The sequence below is a fragment of the Lycorma delicatula genome, chromosome 8 (assembly GCF_047948215.1).
Source record: "Lycorma delicatula isolate Av1 chromosome 8, ASM4794821v1, whole genome shotgun sequence".
Classification (NCBI taxonomy): domain Eukaryota; kingdom Metazoa; phylum Arthropoda; class Insecta; order Hemiptera; family Fulgoridae; genus Lycorma; species Lycorma delicatula.
The window spans coordinates 100,868,490-100,882,994 of NC_134462.1; the positions used below are offsets into that span (position 1 = coordinate 100,868,490).

Genomic DNA, 14,505 nt, shown 5'->3' on the forward strand with positions numbered 1-14,505 from the left:
AAAGCCACCATGATGAACGGGCTCAATTTTAAGATACATTCTATCGATTAACTACACGAGCCCAAACTAAAATTCAACAGCTCACTAAGGCTGACAATATCGGTGTAAATCATGAAACAACCGATGAAAATAAGGTCGGGCTTATCCTCGCTTTTCCTTACCGGCTATCAAGCTGCCCACATTTTCGGGAGATTATGACGAATGGTCATCATTCCATGACCGTTTTAAATCGTTAATTCATTACGATCCAAATCTGTAATTGTCAGAAATTTCACTGTCTCAGATTGTCTTTAAAAGACAGTGCCGCCAGTGTTTTACAATCTCTAGAAGGATTATTCGAAAGTTATAAATCGCTTGGGACCTCTTAGTGGAGAGGTTTCAAAACAAAAGGTATTTAACCAACAAACACGTCTCGTCTATTTTCAATCTAAATAAATTACATAGAGAGTGTAGTTCTAATTTGAAAAATTAATTGACGATGTACAAAAACATATGCGTGCCCTCATATATAGGTCAACCCGCTGAACACTGGGATATTTATAATTCACTTGATTATCAACGAGTTGGATAAAACTGCTCACCGTCAGTGGGGTTCGAAAATAGATTCTAACAATGGGCCCGTTTTATCTGATTTAATAAAATTTCTACAGAAAAGATGTCGAATCATAGCTGTTGAATCTAAACCAGCACCCTTATTAAAACAATCTCAAACCGGAAATTTCCAATCAAAACTGAAATAAAATTCAAAAAATAATATACCCACGTTTAATTACTTATCTTCTATTAAGAAATGTTCATTATGTGATGATTCCCACCCGTTGTATTTCTGTGATAAGTTCAAATCATAATCCATTAATGATAGAAAAAGGGAGGTGCGGAAGTTAGGACTGTGCTTTAATTTCCTGTCTTCCGGTAATCATAAAATAAAAAATTGTGCTGCAGGCTCGTGCAAAATTTGTGGTAACCCAATATGTTTTTGCATTATTCACAAAGGACAAATAAATCTTTGCATCCTGAATCAAATACATCAGTTTACAAAGCTGAATCCAGAAGTCAAAATCAATCAGTTGTGTCTATATTACGTATATCGTGCCAAGGTGTTCCTTCAGTGTTGTTGTAGACTGCCCTAGTGTCTGTTCTCGATCATCGTGGGGCTCCTCATCATTGTCGTGCGCTATTAGATTCAAGGTCGCACTCAAATTTTATGACTGAAAGGGCGGTCAGAAAACTAGGCTTGCCATTTACAAATGTGCCTGTAGAAATGAATGCAATTGGACCATCCACTACCAAAACTTCTAAGGTTGTTCAATGTGTCATTAACTCAAGATTTAATACATTTTCTTCACTATTGATTGTGCAGTCCTAATATCTATTACCAAACATTTACTGCTGTGCCGACTGAGAAATCTGACAAGAAAATTCCACTTAATGTTCAATTAATAGATCCTAATTTCAATCGGCCGAGTGACATTGACTTGCTCATTGGAGCAGAGTTAATTCTCGACTTGCTACGTGACGAAGATTAAAACATCACGATTCATCTCCAACTCTTCAAAATACAGTGCTTGGTTGGATAATTTCCGGCAAGGTAATGACCGATACTATGTCGCACATAACTACAGTTTGCCATCTATCTACGGTGGACGACATAAACAAAACCATACAGAAGTTTTGGGACATAGCAGACGGTTGCTCCGAAAGGCAGTAAACCGGAAACGACAAACTGTGCAGAGACCTATATATGAGTACAACCTTCAGGGATGATATTGGAAGGTACTGTGTGCAAATCCTCTTGAAAGGTGATATTTATAAACTCGGTGAATCAAAGGATTCCCCATTCAGAAGATTTTTTATCATTAGAGAGGCGCATTTGAAGAGTCAAAACAATCCTGCTGACTGTCTGTCGAGAGGCTTAATGACAGATAAGATTACAAAGGCGGACTTGTATTGGAAGAGGCCTTCATTTTTGTATAGGCCATAGGAATCTCCAGAGGAGCCAGTTACTCTACCAACTGGCGATCAAATTCCAGAGCGTCGTCACACAGTGTTATCATGTGTTACAGCTGAAAAGCAAATGATCAATTTAAATAGTTTTTCTAGTTTTACAAGGGCCCAACATGTAATTGAGTTACTGTTTGCGGTTTATTAATAACTGCCAAGCACAAAATTCGCGTCTTCGCGGTCCATTATCAGCTTCTGAACTTCGATTAGCAGAGCGTGCTTTGGTGAAGATTGCGCAAAGGAATAATTTCCAAGCGAGCTTAACGATTTGCAGCTAGGAAAACCACTAACCAAAACCAGCAAACTTATTTCTCTAAGTCTATCCTTAGACAAAAACAATGTAATACGATTTGGTGGAAGATTAAAACACTCAGATTTAACTCCAGATCAAATTCACCCCATCGTCTTACCAAAGAGTCATACATTTACTAATTTGATTGCCAGACATTTTTACATCAAAACGCTTTATGCAGGGCCACAGTTATTGTTAAATATTATTCGTAAAAAATATTGGCCGATCAATGGTAGAAGTTTAGCAAGTAAAATCTTCCGTCACTGCATCACATGCTTCAAGGTAAATCCAAGACTTCGACACAAATTATGGGTGATTTACCAAGATCAAAAGTTCAAACACCATCTCGTCCTTTCTATACCACGGGTGTAGACTATTGTGGTCCATTTCATGTTAAATTAACGAAACGAAGAGGAGCTACGCCAGTGAAATGTTATATCGCACTTTTCATTTGCTTTAGTACAAAGGATCTACATTTAGAACTAGTAGTAGATCTGACTACAGAGTCTTTCTTGGCAAGCACTTCGAAGATTTATCTCGGGGGGAAACCGAAAGTACTCAGATAACGGTACTAATTTTGTTGGTGCGGCCATTTTTGTTACGGTGCGCACACCTATTTTTGTGATTGTAAGGGTTTACGGAAAAAATCATAAATAAAAAAACAATCGGTTCAGTGGCTTATTTACCTATCTTTCTTCTTTCTGTGAGAAAATTAATAATAAGTTAAACATGAAATCGGTAAAAGTTTACTTTTGGTAATTTTTTTCAAAAAGCAGGGATAGCATACACAGTTTGATTTATTTTTTTTTATATGTAGGTACCATAAATAATATAAAGGTAATATAATTACCCCTAAATCTTTATGAATGTTTGAAAACTAATTTTTTTTAAAAATTAGTTTCAAACTCAAACTGAAGTCAAATTTTGGCTTCAAGTAACGCTGATGGGGCTGGTGATAAAAAAATTCTCAAATATGCACAACTTAAGTGTTTTTGTAGATGTTTATGGCAAATAATAGGTTTCTTGTATATTGTCTATTTTTGCAGAGGTATTTCTTTTCGTGTATCCAATATATAATCCGAATACGAGCGAAATCGGACTATAAATACAATTTTTCGAAATAACTCTACTCCCAGCGCCACCTAGCGGGTCCTTCGCGGGCGTGCACACAACTCACCAAGGTTTCATCGCAATCGGATGAATGTTATATAAATACATACCGGACAAACAAACAAACATTCATTTTTATATATGTATATAACATTACTTGAAAATATGTAAAAATTTAACCGATTAAAAATTTGCAAATATAATATTATTAAATAAAATTTATTTATTTAATAAACGTTTCCAAACACGGATAAAATTTGAGACACTCGGTAAAGAAGTGAACAGGTTACTGATTGTCAGACCAGTCTGTAACTGCAAAGCTAATTGATTCAACAAGAATAAATGAGCATCAATTTTCGTGACGGCTGGAAATGACTTCAAGCGCCTGTTATAACATGAATACTGCAGTTGAACGGTTCAAACAAATTTATTTCAACTACAGTAATAAGTATAAAAATATTACAATGCCAAGAAGATAAGAAACCCCCTTGGAGCACCTGTTTAGTATGTCAAAATGGTATCGCTTTTAACAGGTTTTTCATGATTTTTGATAGGTTATTTATTAGTAAAATACACAAGAAACGCTTTTATTTGCCATAAACATTTAAAAAAATACTGCAAGTTGTACAAATTTGAGATTTTTATCACCAGCCCCATCAGCGTTAGTTATTTGAAGCCAAAATTTGAATTTAAAAAAATTGTTTTCAAAAATTCATAAACTTTTAGGGGTGAGTATATCACCGTTAATATTATTTACGGTAAAACTAGTAACATACCTACATATAAAAAAATATTCTAACTGTATATGCCAAATCTCTCTTGAAACAATTACCAAAATTAGATTTCACCGTTTTTCATGTTCAACTTTATTAGTAATCTTTTCATAGAAAGAAGAGAGATAGGTAAATAAACCACTAGACCGTTCTTTTACCTCGAAAAAATATGAATAAATTGCTTTTTGTTACATCCTTCCATGACCAATAGTTTTTTAGTTACGATTTTTTCCGTAAACCCTTACAATCACAAAAATAAGTTTGCGCTCGGTAACAAAAATGGCCGCCACAGGTAAACTGCTTAAATAAAAAAAAAACTTAAGGTCCTGAGACATGTAGGAAACAAGTGGGTAAGTTTTAATTTTTTTCAATTGGTCAAGCAACCATCCTTGGGACACATCCTTGGGAAAATAGGTTCATACAAACACAGATCACTTGTTTTCCTTTTTTTTTGGTCAGGAAAAATATTTGTTTTAAAATTTAAAAATGGTAACAGTGATGAACTATGTATTTTTTAAAAATGCGTGCACCCGCACACACAATTTAAGGTTAGTTATCTATTCATTATTATCATTTCCATCATTCATTTGGTCGTTTTAAACTAATAGTGGGGGAGGAATTGCAACGCTCTGAACGATATCATTGATTCGGGTTCCAATTGCATTAGGTCTTTGTTTTCCCTTTTCTTGTGAACATTATTTTCATCAGCGGGATACTGGTAATCACGGTTCGAAAAATCAATTTTCTCGCCGAATTGTAAATTATATTATTCGTTACGGACGTATTTAGGGTTTTATAATGAGCGAGAGGATTTGACGTGGCATAATGAAATAAGGAGTAAGATAACGGATGAAAAATTACCGAGTCTCCATTCAGAATTGAACCTCAGACCGGTAATATATTAGTCTGAATTTTCATTATGCTTATATTTCCGTTCAAAAACTGTTATTTCTTCTTATGATTTTTTTCAGTTTTATCTTTTCTTTGACTTCTGAAATTGCTTTCTTTTCCTTTGTGCATTTTTAAAAATTATTTCTTTTTTAAATAAATTTATTACGTAAAATCAGCAACAAATTTTTCAATTAGAAATTATAATAATCCGTGCTTTATTATTTGATTGCCGCTGTAGAGTTTACAGTTCTGGAAACTTAATAGAATTAGAGTAGTTCTGTAAATAAGTATGTTGAAATATTAGCGTAGAAAGTGGTGGGGAGAACCACATACTGACGTTACCGAGGTCACCGAAATATCACTCACGGCTCCGCAGTGACGTCACGGAGCTCACCGAGTAAACAACGCCCGGGCTGTTTGTTGGCGGTAGTTAATAGCCGATTTCGCAGTAAGAATTAATCGAACTTAATTTTTTCTTTTCGTTCAAATAGTTTAATATAATTTTTATTTTACATCGGTGTTGAAAATTATCGTTCCCTTAAAGAAGAGTAAGATAAAAAAAATGGTCGTTTGTGTCGTAAAAAACTGTTTTAGCAGTAGCAAAAAAAAAGATCGATTTTATACTTTTCACGTACTTCCAAAAAATGAAGAAATGCTGAAGAAGTGGCTGAAATGTGTCGGACGACCCGATTTAGTCAAGCTGAATCACGTTAGGATCTGCTCGAAACATTTCACCGCGGACAGCTACGAAAGGGATTTGCAATTCGAATTGATCGGCGAACCTAGAAGAAAACATCTTAAGAAAGACGCCGTTCCTACGCTTTTTCTACCGAAGGATGACGACCGAGAAATTAAAAGAAAACGGAAGCGTTTTAAAAAAATACAGGCGAGGAGGGAAACAAAACGTAGTTCTCGACGCGTTAACAAAACTCAGCCCAAAAGGAAGATAATAAATTCAAAAAGCAACGCATTACACCTGTTCATGTAAGTAAAAAATATAAAATTGTTACTAACATCTATGTCGTAAATTTTAAGCGATGTTATAAATCGATGTTGTTCCGTACAAAAATTAGAATAAAACCTCGAACCGTCACAATGCACCTAGCAGTATGCACAGTCGCATTCGTGTCGTAACCGTTTAAAGGTTTACTACCCTTTAAACAGGATTGGAAATATCGTTAATTTGCGAGCGATTTTTCTCTTGTAAACGATTGTACGTACCGTTTTTATCGACCCGTATCAAAAAATCGGCTTATCCTTTTGAACGGGTAAGAATATACGATACAAATCGGAGTGTGGGTTCACCACGTCACTGAAATATAGAAATAATGGAATGGGCACTAGCGTTAGAAATCCGTGCCAACAAAGATAGCTGATTTAGAGGTATACCTCTCTTTGTCTACAGTTCGTTCAAAAGGTTTGTGACGATCTCTCTCATCACAAATTACAAGTTATCTTTCATAAAAGTTATTGTAGAAAGTTTTTATAAAAACATTTATATGATACAATGATTAACTCAACATTTATTCAATATTCATAAGCATTGAAATTTTTCTATTAATTAAATAGAATTATGAGATTTTATCACTTAATATTAACTTCTAAATAAGCAACCAATAAATAGCGATTTAAGAGTAAATTTTATAAAAATTATTGACTGATATTTTTAATACGACTAATTTTATAACATAAACAAACAGAGTCAATGTAAGTAAGTGCTGTATTTACACACACATAATCATGTTGCTATGATAGTAAATGTTTCATTCGCTGTAAAAATAAAAATTATTAAAATCGTGAACAATACAATTAAGTTTTATGGAATCACTTTCTGAAGGGACGGTACGTTAGGTACAATGCGCATGCGCTGCACTGTGCGACAATGACAACTACACCTCTAAATCTATCTGTCTCACGTTCGTTTTCCGCTCACGTTGGACATAGGCAGTTCCAGTATTTCTATATTTCAGTATAGAGCGTCCATTTTTTTTATTACGCGCGCGGATGACGAGTCTACCGCGATCATCTCTTTAATACACACAACCTTACTGCGCATACGTAAAATAGTAAAAGATAATGAAACCGACAGTATCTCTTTCTCTTTTTATTCCGCTGACGCTTTCTCTTCCACCTCTCTCTCTATTCTGTATCGCTATGATTTTTCTTAGTCGAACAATCGCTGTCAAGCAGAAAGGAGCGCATAACTCCTTCCTACTGCTACCGTGAAACGATTGTTCAAAAATTTATAAGAGGCGATATGGTGAATACGTGTGCGATATGCAAAAAAGAACAAACTCCTATTTACGGCCGTAGCTTCCATAAGTAAGTGATACCTTCCAAGATATTATTATATTAATTAGTGATCATTTTTACGTCTCTAAAGGTGTAAATTGATTTTTAACGATCTAGGTTTCCCGATGACGATAAATTAAAAAAGAAATGGATGCAGGCTACCGGATTATTGTCGGTTTCAAAATATACCTCGATATGCAGCGACCACTTCGATGAACGTTGTTTCACGGACACCGCAAGTATCTTCGGTTTCACGATAAGGAAGCGATTACTCCCAGGCGCTACACCGAAAAATATTAGCTCCTTAAGTATGTGCAAATCAGTGGGCGTTACCGATATGAAGGATACTGCTTACAGGTATAATGATAATCTTTTTTCTTCATATCCGTATACATACGTAAAATATTTATCTATTGTAGACTAATGTAAAACGGCACGTACCGGATCGATCTTATTATATTACGGTCAAAATCCGATACATGTCCACAACGCTTAAATGTTTTTTTATAGACTAGATACTTTGTTAAACAATAGTTATTTTTCTAATTTACTTTAGAACAAACATTTCAAGGTATTATTAGGTATTATCTTATCCATAGTCATTCATTGATAACAGCAGGTCTACGCATCGCCGCGCGTCATAACCGGTCAACTTAGTAATGATAACGACGATTCAGTCTTAATCCTATATGTTTTTGGTACAATTATTATAATGTAAAGATACAAAAAGTAACCAAAACCGTTTGTTTTAGTCGTTTAAAACCTTTTGCGATTGTCCCTTAACAGTAAAAGTCTATAGAAAAATGTTTAAGCGTTGTGGGCGCATAATGAATTTTGATAATGTATTATTGTAATCGTAAAATGTCATAACGAGTAAGATAATCTTTGTTCTCATTAACGTTAAAACAAAAAGGGCGACCTTTCGTGCGAAAATTTAGAAGCGGAAGTAATAGTGAGTACAAATCTATTGGGCGTTGAAAATTTTTACGTTCAACGAACAGCATTTTTTACCGTAAAGTTAGTATGTTTTGATGTTCACGGCTTACGTAGAACGAAAATGCGTTCTCTCAGTAATAAACTATTTCTATTTTGTTAAGCCCCCACCTTTTTTAAATATGTTATATTGTCGATTGTATACAAGCATTTTAAAACTTAATGATGTTAATGCCTCGCAGAACGGGCATTCAATGAGAACGCCCGCTCTTATGTGTTGTTATATTTTGATATCGGTATAGATGTTGCCGTACCAAATAATAGACGTGGCGTCGAACAAAACACGCCCCATCATCACGGGCTGTTTACGACTTGCACTTCTGAAGAAACTGCGTTGTTTGTCAGGCATCGTTCCGGGCGTTATACTACGCGAAGTAGCAGCTCGTAAGGAGAGGTTCGTGGTTTTAACATATCAAGCTCGTCCTTTGTACGGGTATGTGGAAGCACGCCCTCGGCTTAGAAAGAGTTTCCCGATGACCGCCCGGGAACTTCCAGGAACATCCGAGCAAGCGAGACTCGCTTACTTTGTGGCGTGCAAGGAGGCAAGAAGTGCGCATCCCAAACGGTGGAAAACACCCATCAAAGAACTTTTTCCTGGACACAAAGAGTACTGGACGACTTGTTACTTATGACGTTCGTCGTACGCTTTTTCATTACGTATATTAAAGAACACGGCTGTGACTGGAACTAATAAAAACCAAGCACGCCTTTTGAGATATAGCGGGCGGCGTACAGCTGTGCAAATTGCGTGCGAGAGAGATATACTAGACAGGACGAGTAGAACAGTTAGTCGTTCCTTTACTACAACATTTCGTTAGCTCCGTATATTTACATAGTAAATATAATATATACGTAGTATAAGATATTTTCAAGATGTGCACAGCAATATGCCGCCCGCAATACTTAAATCTAACTGGTACATTAAAATCAAGTATGTTTTTTTTAATGAGCTCGGTTGAAACTAACGTTTATCCATAAAAACCTAGTAGTTACTTAATAAACAGGCTAGTGTTACCGATGACTTCTTTTTATTTGCTTTACCTATTTAATTATTTTTGATTCAGTGTAAACGAAACAGAGTTAGGTTATATTTGTTGTTACAGAGGTGTTAACTACGGTAACTGGATTTTAGAAGAGTAGGGTTAAACATATTGAAAAGGCTAGTTATTATTTTGTACGCGTACTGTAGCAGTAGACAAATATAACGTATAATATTATAATGGCCGCGCGAGGCCTATATTTATATTTTTTATAATAATATTTAGAAAAAAAGGAAAATGGAACTTACGAACATTTATAAAATTAAAATGAATAACTTTCGATTAAAAACTGCAACTTAGAACGATGCGATTCGGAAGTTTCGAGTTGTTTTCTTTTTTTAAGATAACTTTCAACTAACGAATTAGATTATTTAAAAGGAATACTTAAGTATTAAAATTTTTTTATCTAATTATTAATTAGTTCTATTTTATTTACAGCTGATTGTAGCATTTTGACAATCATGAAATGACCATGACCATCTAAATTTTAATTAATTTTTTATACATTGATTTTTATTTTCAGATTATTTCATATATAATATATATATATATTATATTGATTATATATATATATATATATATATATATATATATATATATATATATATATAATATAATAGTTCTATCCTAAAAAAACGTATTTATTTGTTCAGTATCAGTAAATTATAATGGCGAGATAATCTGGAGTGACAGGCAGCGATGATTTTTTGGGCGTTTACATTTTACGAATCAATAAATCATATGCTAGTTGTCTACATTTATTTGCATTCAGGTATATTTATTCAAAATAAAATTATTGAGCCCGTTACATTTATAAAAATATTAGAATTACTGTAAAAAAATGAATTCAAAAGTTTTCCTTTTTTTAAATTTATTGTTTTTAAGATTTCCTGAGTGGTAATTACTTTATAGTTAATTTTTTTAAATAACTTTCAATAAGTATTTGACTGATGTTTATTAAAAAAAATTTCATTTTACAACAGAAAGAACGTTTCAATAAAAACCAAAATCGGGCATCACAATACGGTAATCAAACCGTAAGGCCTGTACGCATCAGAATGCATCATAAGTTTCAAATCTCAAAAAAAAATATCCAGTAATATCCTCTTAAATAAATCCAGTAGGAAAAAAAAAAATGTCAAAGAAAATCCTAGGACCGATAGAAATATGCGAAAATGAATATAAATTCATAATTAATAAAGATCTAAACGTACAATAAAACCGAGCGAATGTCAGATTCCATCAGAAAAAGATGAGCTAAATTTTTCTTCCACCTTATGAAAATGAATGATAACAGGCGCACAAAATAAATCTTCAAACGCATTTACAGTAAAAAGAACGGAAATAATCGGCCCTCAGTGGTTCAAAAAGTCATAAAGAAGTGAAAATACCCAAACAAATATTACAAGATAGAACAACGTTAAAAAAACATGTAGAAGATTTCATGGTTTTTTTCACTATAAGAATAAACAAACCAGGTCGGTCAGAAGAAAAAAGTGAAAAATAATCCGAAATTATTGGAAGATAACGAAAGAAAACGTCCAAAAGAAAGAGAAATGAATTGCAGTATGTTGTTTCAAGTGGTCCTTACTCGGTCAAAAGTCATAAATAACACTTATTTTACTATTAACCCTTTAACTAGTAATTTAAAAAATCTAAAAATTAATTATTATATAATCATATGAAAATTAAACTCATCAAAAATCAAGTTGATATCTTTATTTGTTACCGAGAAATTAAAAAAAATAATAATAAAAATAGTAAATTTTATTCTTACTCCATTTTTACTTTTTAAACTTGGAACTTCCAAAATCCTTCCATAATGTACACGTACATCGTAAGAAAAACATGTATACAAATATTCATCCATTTGTCTTTTTAAATTTTTAACGGGCTTTGCTGAATCTGTCAGTCAGGGCAAAATCTTTTAAATATATATGTTCATTTACAAATACAATATTACGCCATTTGTGGGACACAGTGTTGCCGATTGAAACCCGATAACCGAATAGAGATTCTGTAAAAAAGGGTAACGTTAAACAGTAACAAAATTTAAAATTTGTTGGAGATGTGAACTGGAATTAAACGAAGATTTTGTACCATTAAAGTGCGAGTTCTAAATATTTTTTTACTCTATGGTAATGTAATTAGCTTCGTCATACGAAATCCTTTTTCTAACTTATATTGCGATAGTGCAAAAATTCGTAGAAAAATGTAGTACAGTAAATGAAATGTAGTAAAACTTGGTTATAACGAGATTCAAGGGTCGATCAAATATGCTCGTTCCAACCGAGTTTTACAAAAACTATATTGTATACTTTACGAAGCTGTTTTAAAATAAAATATCAATGTGTTTTGTATTATAGACTAACAAATAAAATTTAGATGTTATAAAGTTTTTGGATGCTAATACGTTTTGCTTTTAACCAATACCGTTAGTGTTCAATGAAATAGCATGAAAAAAAAAAATTGTAATAAGTGTGAAGAAGTAAACTAATCAAAAAACAATCTGATGTCCGTTTTTAAAACGGTCTAACCATCCGTTACTACAAACAAAATTTGCGTAGCCGAGATTTATAGCGACTTTTTCAGTCTGCATCTTTAAAACTGGACCGCTGATAGGTACATTTTCACTTTAAATCATGATAAGAGGGCGCTATCTAAGTCGTCTTTGTCACATGGCCTGAGTTTTTTTGCTTGCGTGTTATTGTTTTTGAAAAGCATTTGTAAGTTTTTCGCGACTCTTCCATACTGTTGAAACTGTGAATGAAGAAAGGCCTTGTTCCAGTTCTTGGATAATTTGGATTTTATCACTCGCGGACAATTGTTTCCTTTTGACGCCAGACATCGTTCATTACAAATGAACCGGAGTTAATACAGTACACTTTTTTAAAAATACACTGTACAGTTTTTTTAGCGAGAAACACTAAAATGAAAACGCATTCACTGACGCGACTACAGTATTTGTCTACTGGGTATCCGATCGATTACTAACCGATAACCGATACCGACCGATGATATAATCGATAACCGATCGATAACGCAATACTGTTTGTTTAGCTAATTGTACGGTACTGTATTTTAAACTGAAAATTATGACTACTGAATTTACCAGTGATGGTAGGACAGGTAAAATTTATCTTTAACCACGCCTCTCTTCAGACTTTCACTTAAATCGTTTAAAATGCACTATAGAATTCGATGAACCTGTTTGGGCGGTTTTGACGGATCATTGTTTGGCCCCGGTCTTTCCTGGAATTTTGCAGTCAGAAAAACCCTAGTAATTAAAATAATTACCAGCATGTAATACCGCAATGGAATTTGTACTATATACATACTGTACAACGTTCTGTTACAAACCTTTAGTTCACCCTTCAGACCTGACCTAAACAAGCCTAAAATAAAATGTAACAATCTTTACGTATAAATCGTAAATGAAGAAATGGAATTTCCCTAGTGTTGAAATTATGTGGTTGTTATTTAACTTTTTGTGAAATACAATATTTTAAAAAGTGAAAATGCTCGTAATAATCAAGTTTTTGATTATGATACCTCACTAAAAGCAAGTAAATTTATCATTATTGATGTAGAAAACCAAACAAATCACGAAAGTGTGCTCGTTATTCGCGGGTTCCACTTTAACTAGTTCGACGATCAAATCAGAAATAAACTGTTCAATTTTTACAGAGATTGCGAACGACAAAAAAGAAGTTTAAATGCGAGGTAAATTACACGTAATCGAGTCGATGTTCGGGCTCGATTCTCCAAACACCGTTATTTAATAAAAGCTCTTATTCAGTGCTAATCGAACTAAGCATAACCGAACCGGGGTATTATTGTTATTGTATATATATTTAAATAATACGCTAAACCATGTAAATATCTACACGGAAAAACACCGTGAATGCTGTTTTATAAGTCAAGATTTCGAATCCCCATTCGAAAAATAATTGTAGTTTCCCTTTCTTTCACGCTGATAGGTCTAGAATCGAATCCACTAAAAATTTCACATTTAATATTATACCGAATAAGCGTAACACTTTCCCCACAATGAATTTAAACACTAAAAAATCAGGGATTAGGTAATCTAGAGCTTAAACTGATGAAAATTTTTTTTATTTATTCGCTTTGTCGGAATACTTCGTATTATAAATTAACGATTAATATTCTTTTGTATAATGAAACATTTTGTTTTGCAATTAATCTTTTATACATTTTCTGTGTTAATAATTAACTATTCAGTGTATAAATACAAATAACACAATGTAATACGATGGTATTCAGTAAGCCACGTTACTACGTTCGGTACACAAATTTCGTCACTGCCCGACCGCATGCGCATTTTAGAGGAAGACAATTTTCGTTTGCTTGTCTTACGGAATTTTTTTTTAATTGTATATTATTTTCAAAATGCACCGTTTGTAACTTTTAATCGTATTTCATTAGTTCAAATATCGTTTATTAATTTCATAATATTTTGTTAAAAATTAAATATAATGTCAGTTTACAAGGCCGGAGGTTAACGATGACTAAAATGAACACTCGGGAAGCAAGTGTGCGAACGTTTAGTAATAGCAGTGACGGGTTGAGCTTGCTGTTGGCGGACGCCACCGCTGTTGCTGCTGCTGCCGCCAAAGCCCTGAAGTAAGCGATGAGCGAGCGTATTGATCACAATCGTCGCGTTGAAATTCGACTTATACGGTGGTTACAACATCCGAAACCCGCTGATATAACGTTCGACAGACGGCGGATTTACGCAAGAAAAAATTTGAATACGTATCGTTGTTATCGTACGTCGTAACCGGGACATTTAAAGTGAATAATAAATAGGCGACCTTACAGTAAATGGACGGATAAAACGAGGTTGAGATTTCGTTTAGCGTAGAAAAATGTATCCGTTTTCAAAATATAATTGTTGTACATAGCTTTATTCGGAATCTACTATACGCGTATCGTAACCCGTTTTAATTCGGCTTCTAGAAAAAAAAATGTCGAAAAGATTGAAGTATGAAGCCGGTTTTAAGCTGAAAGTAATAGAATTCTCAAAAGAGACGAACAACTGTATCGCAGCTCGTAAATTCGGATTATGCGAAAAATTAGTGCGCGATTGGCG

General features: G+C 33.7%; 2 protein-coding genes across 26 annotated transcripts in view; one reads left to right on the plus strand and one right to left on the minus strand.

Moving 5' to 3' along the window:
- LOC142329167 (uncharacterized) overlaps positions 1 to 14,505 on the minus strand; it is a 503,112-nt gene that overhangs the window by 382,716 nt on the left and 105,891 nt on the right. The gene's annotated exons all lie outside the window — the stretch shown is intronic.
- LOC142329169 (uncharacterized) overlaps positions 1 to 14,505 on the plus strand; it is a 236,808-nt gene that overhangs the window by 156,484 nt on the left and 65,819 nt on the right. The window contains exon 1 of one of the 23 annotated variants that reach the window (XM_075373548.1): positions 5,484 to 6,051. The exons of the other annotated variants lie outside the window; for them this stretch is intronic. Within the exon in view, the coding sequence (XP_075229663.1) occupies positions 5,630 to 6,051 (422 nt within the window). The 5' untranslated portion in view covers positions 5,484 to 5,629. Of the gene's footprint in view, positions 1 to 5,483; positions 6,052 to 14,505 lie in introns of those variants that run through there. 23 annotated transcript variants of the gene reach the window in all.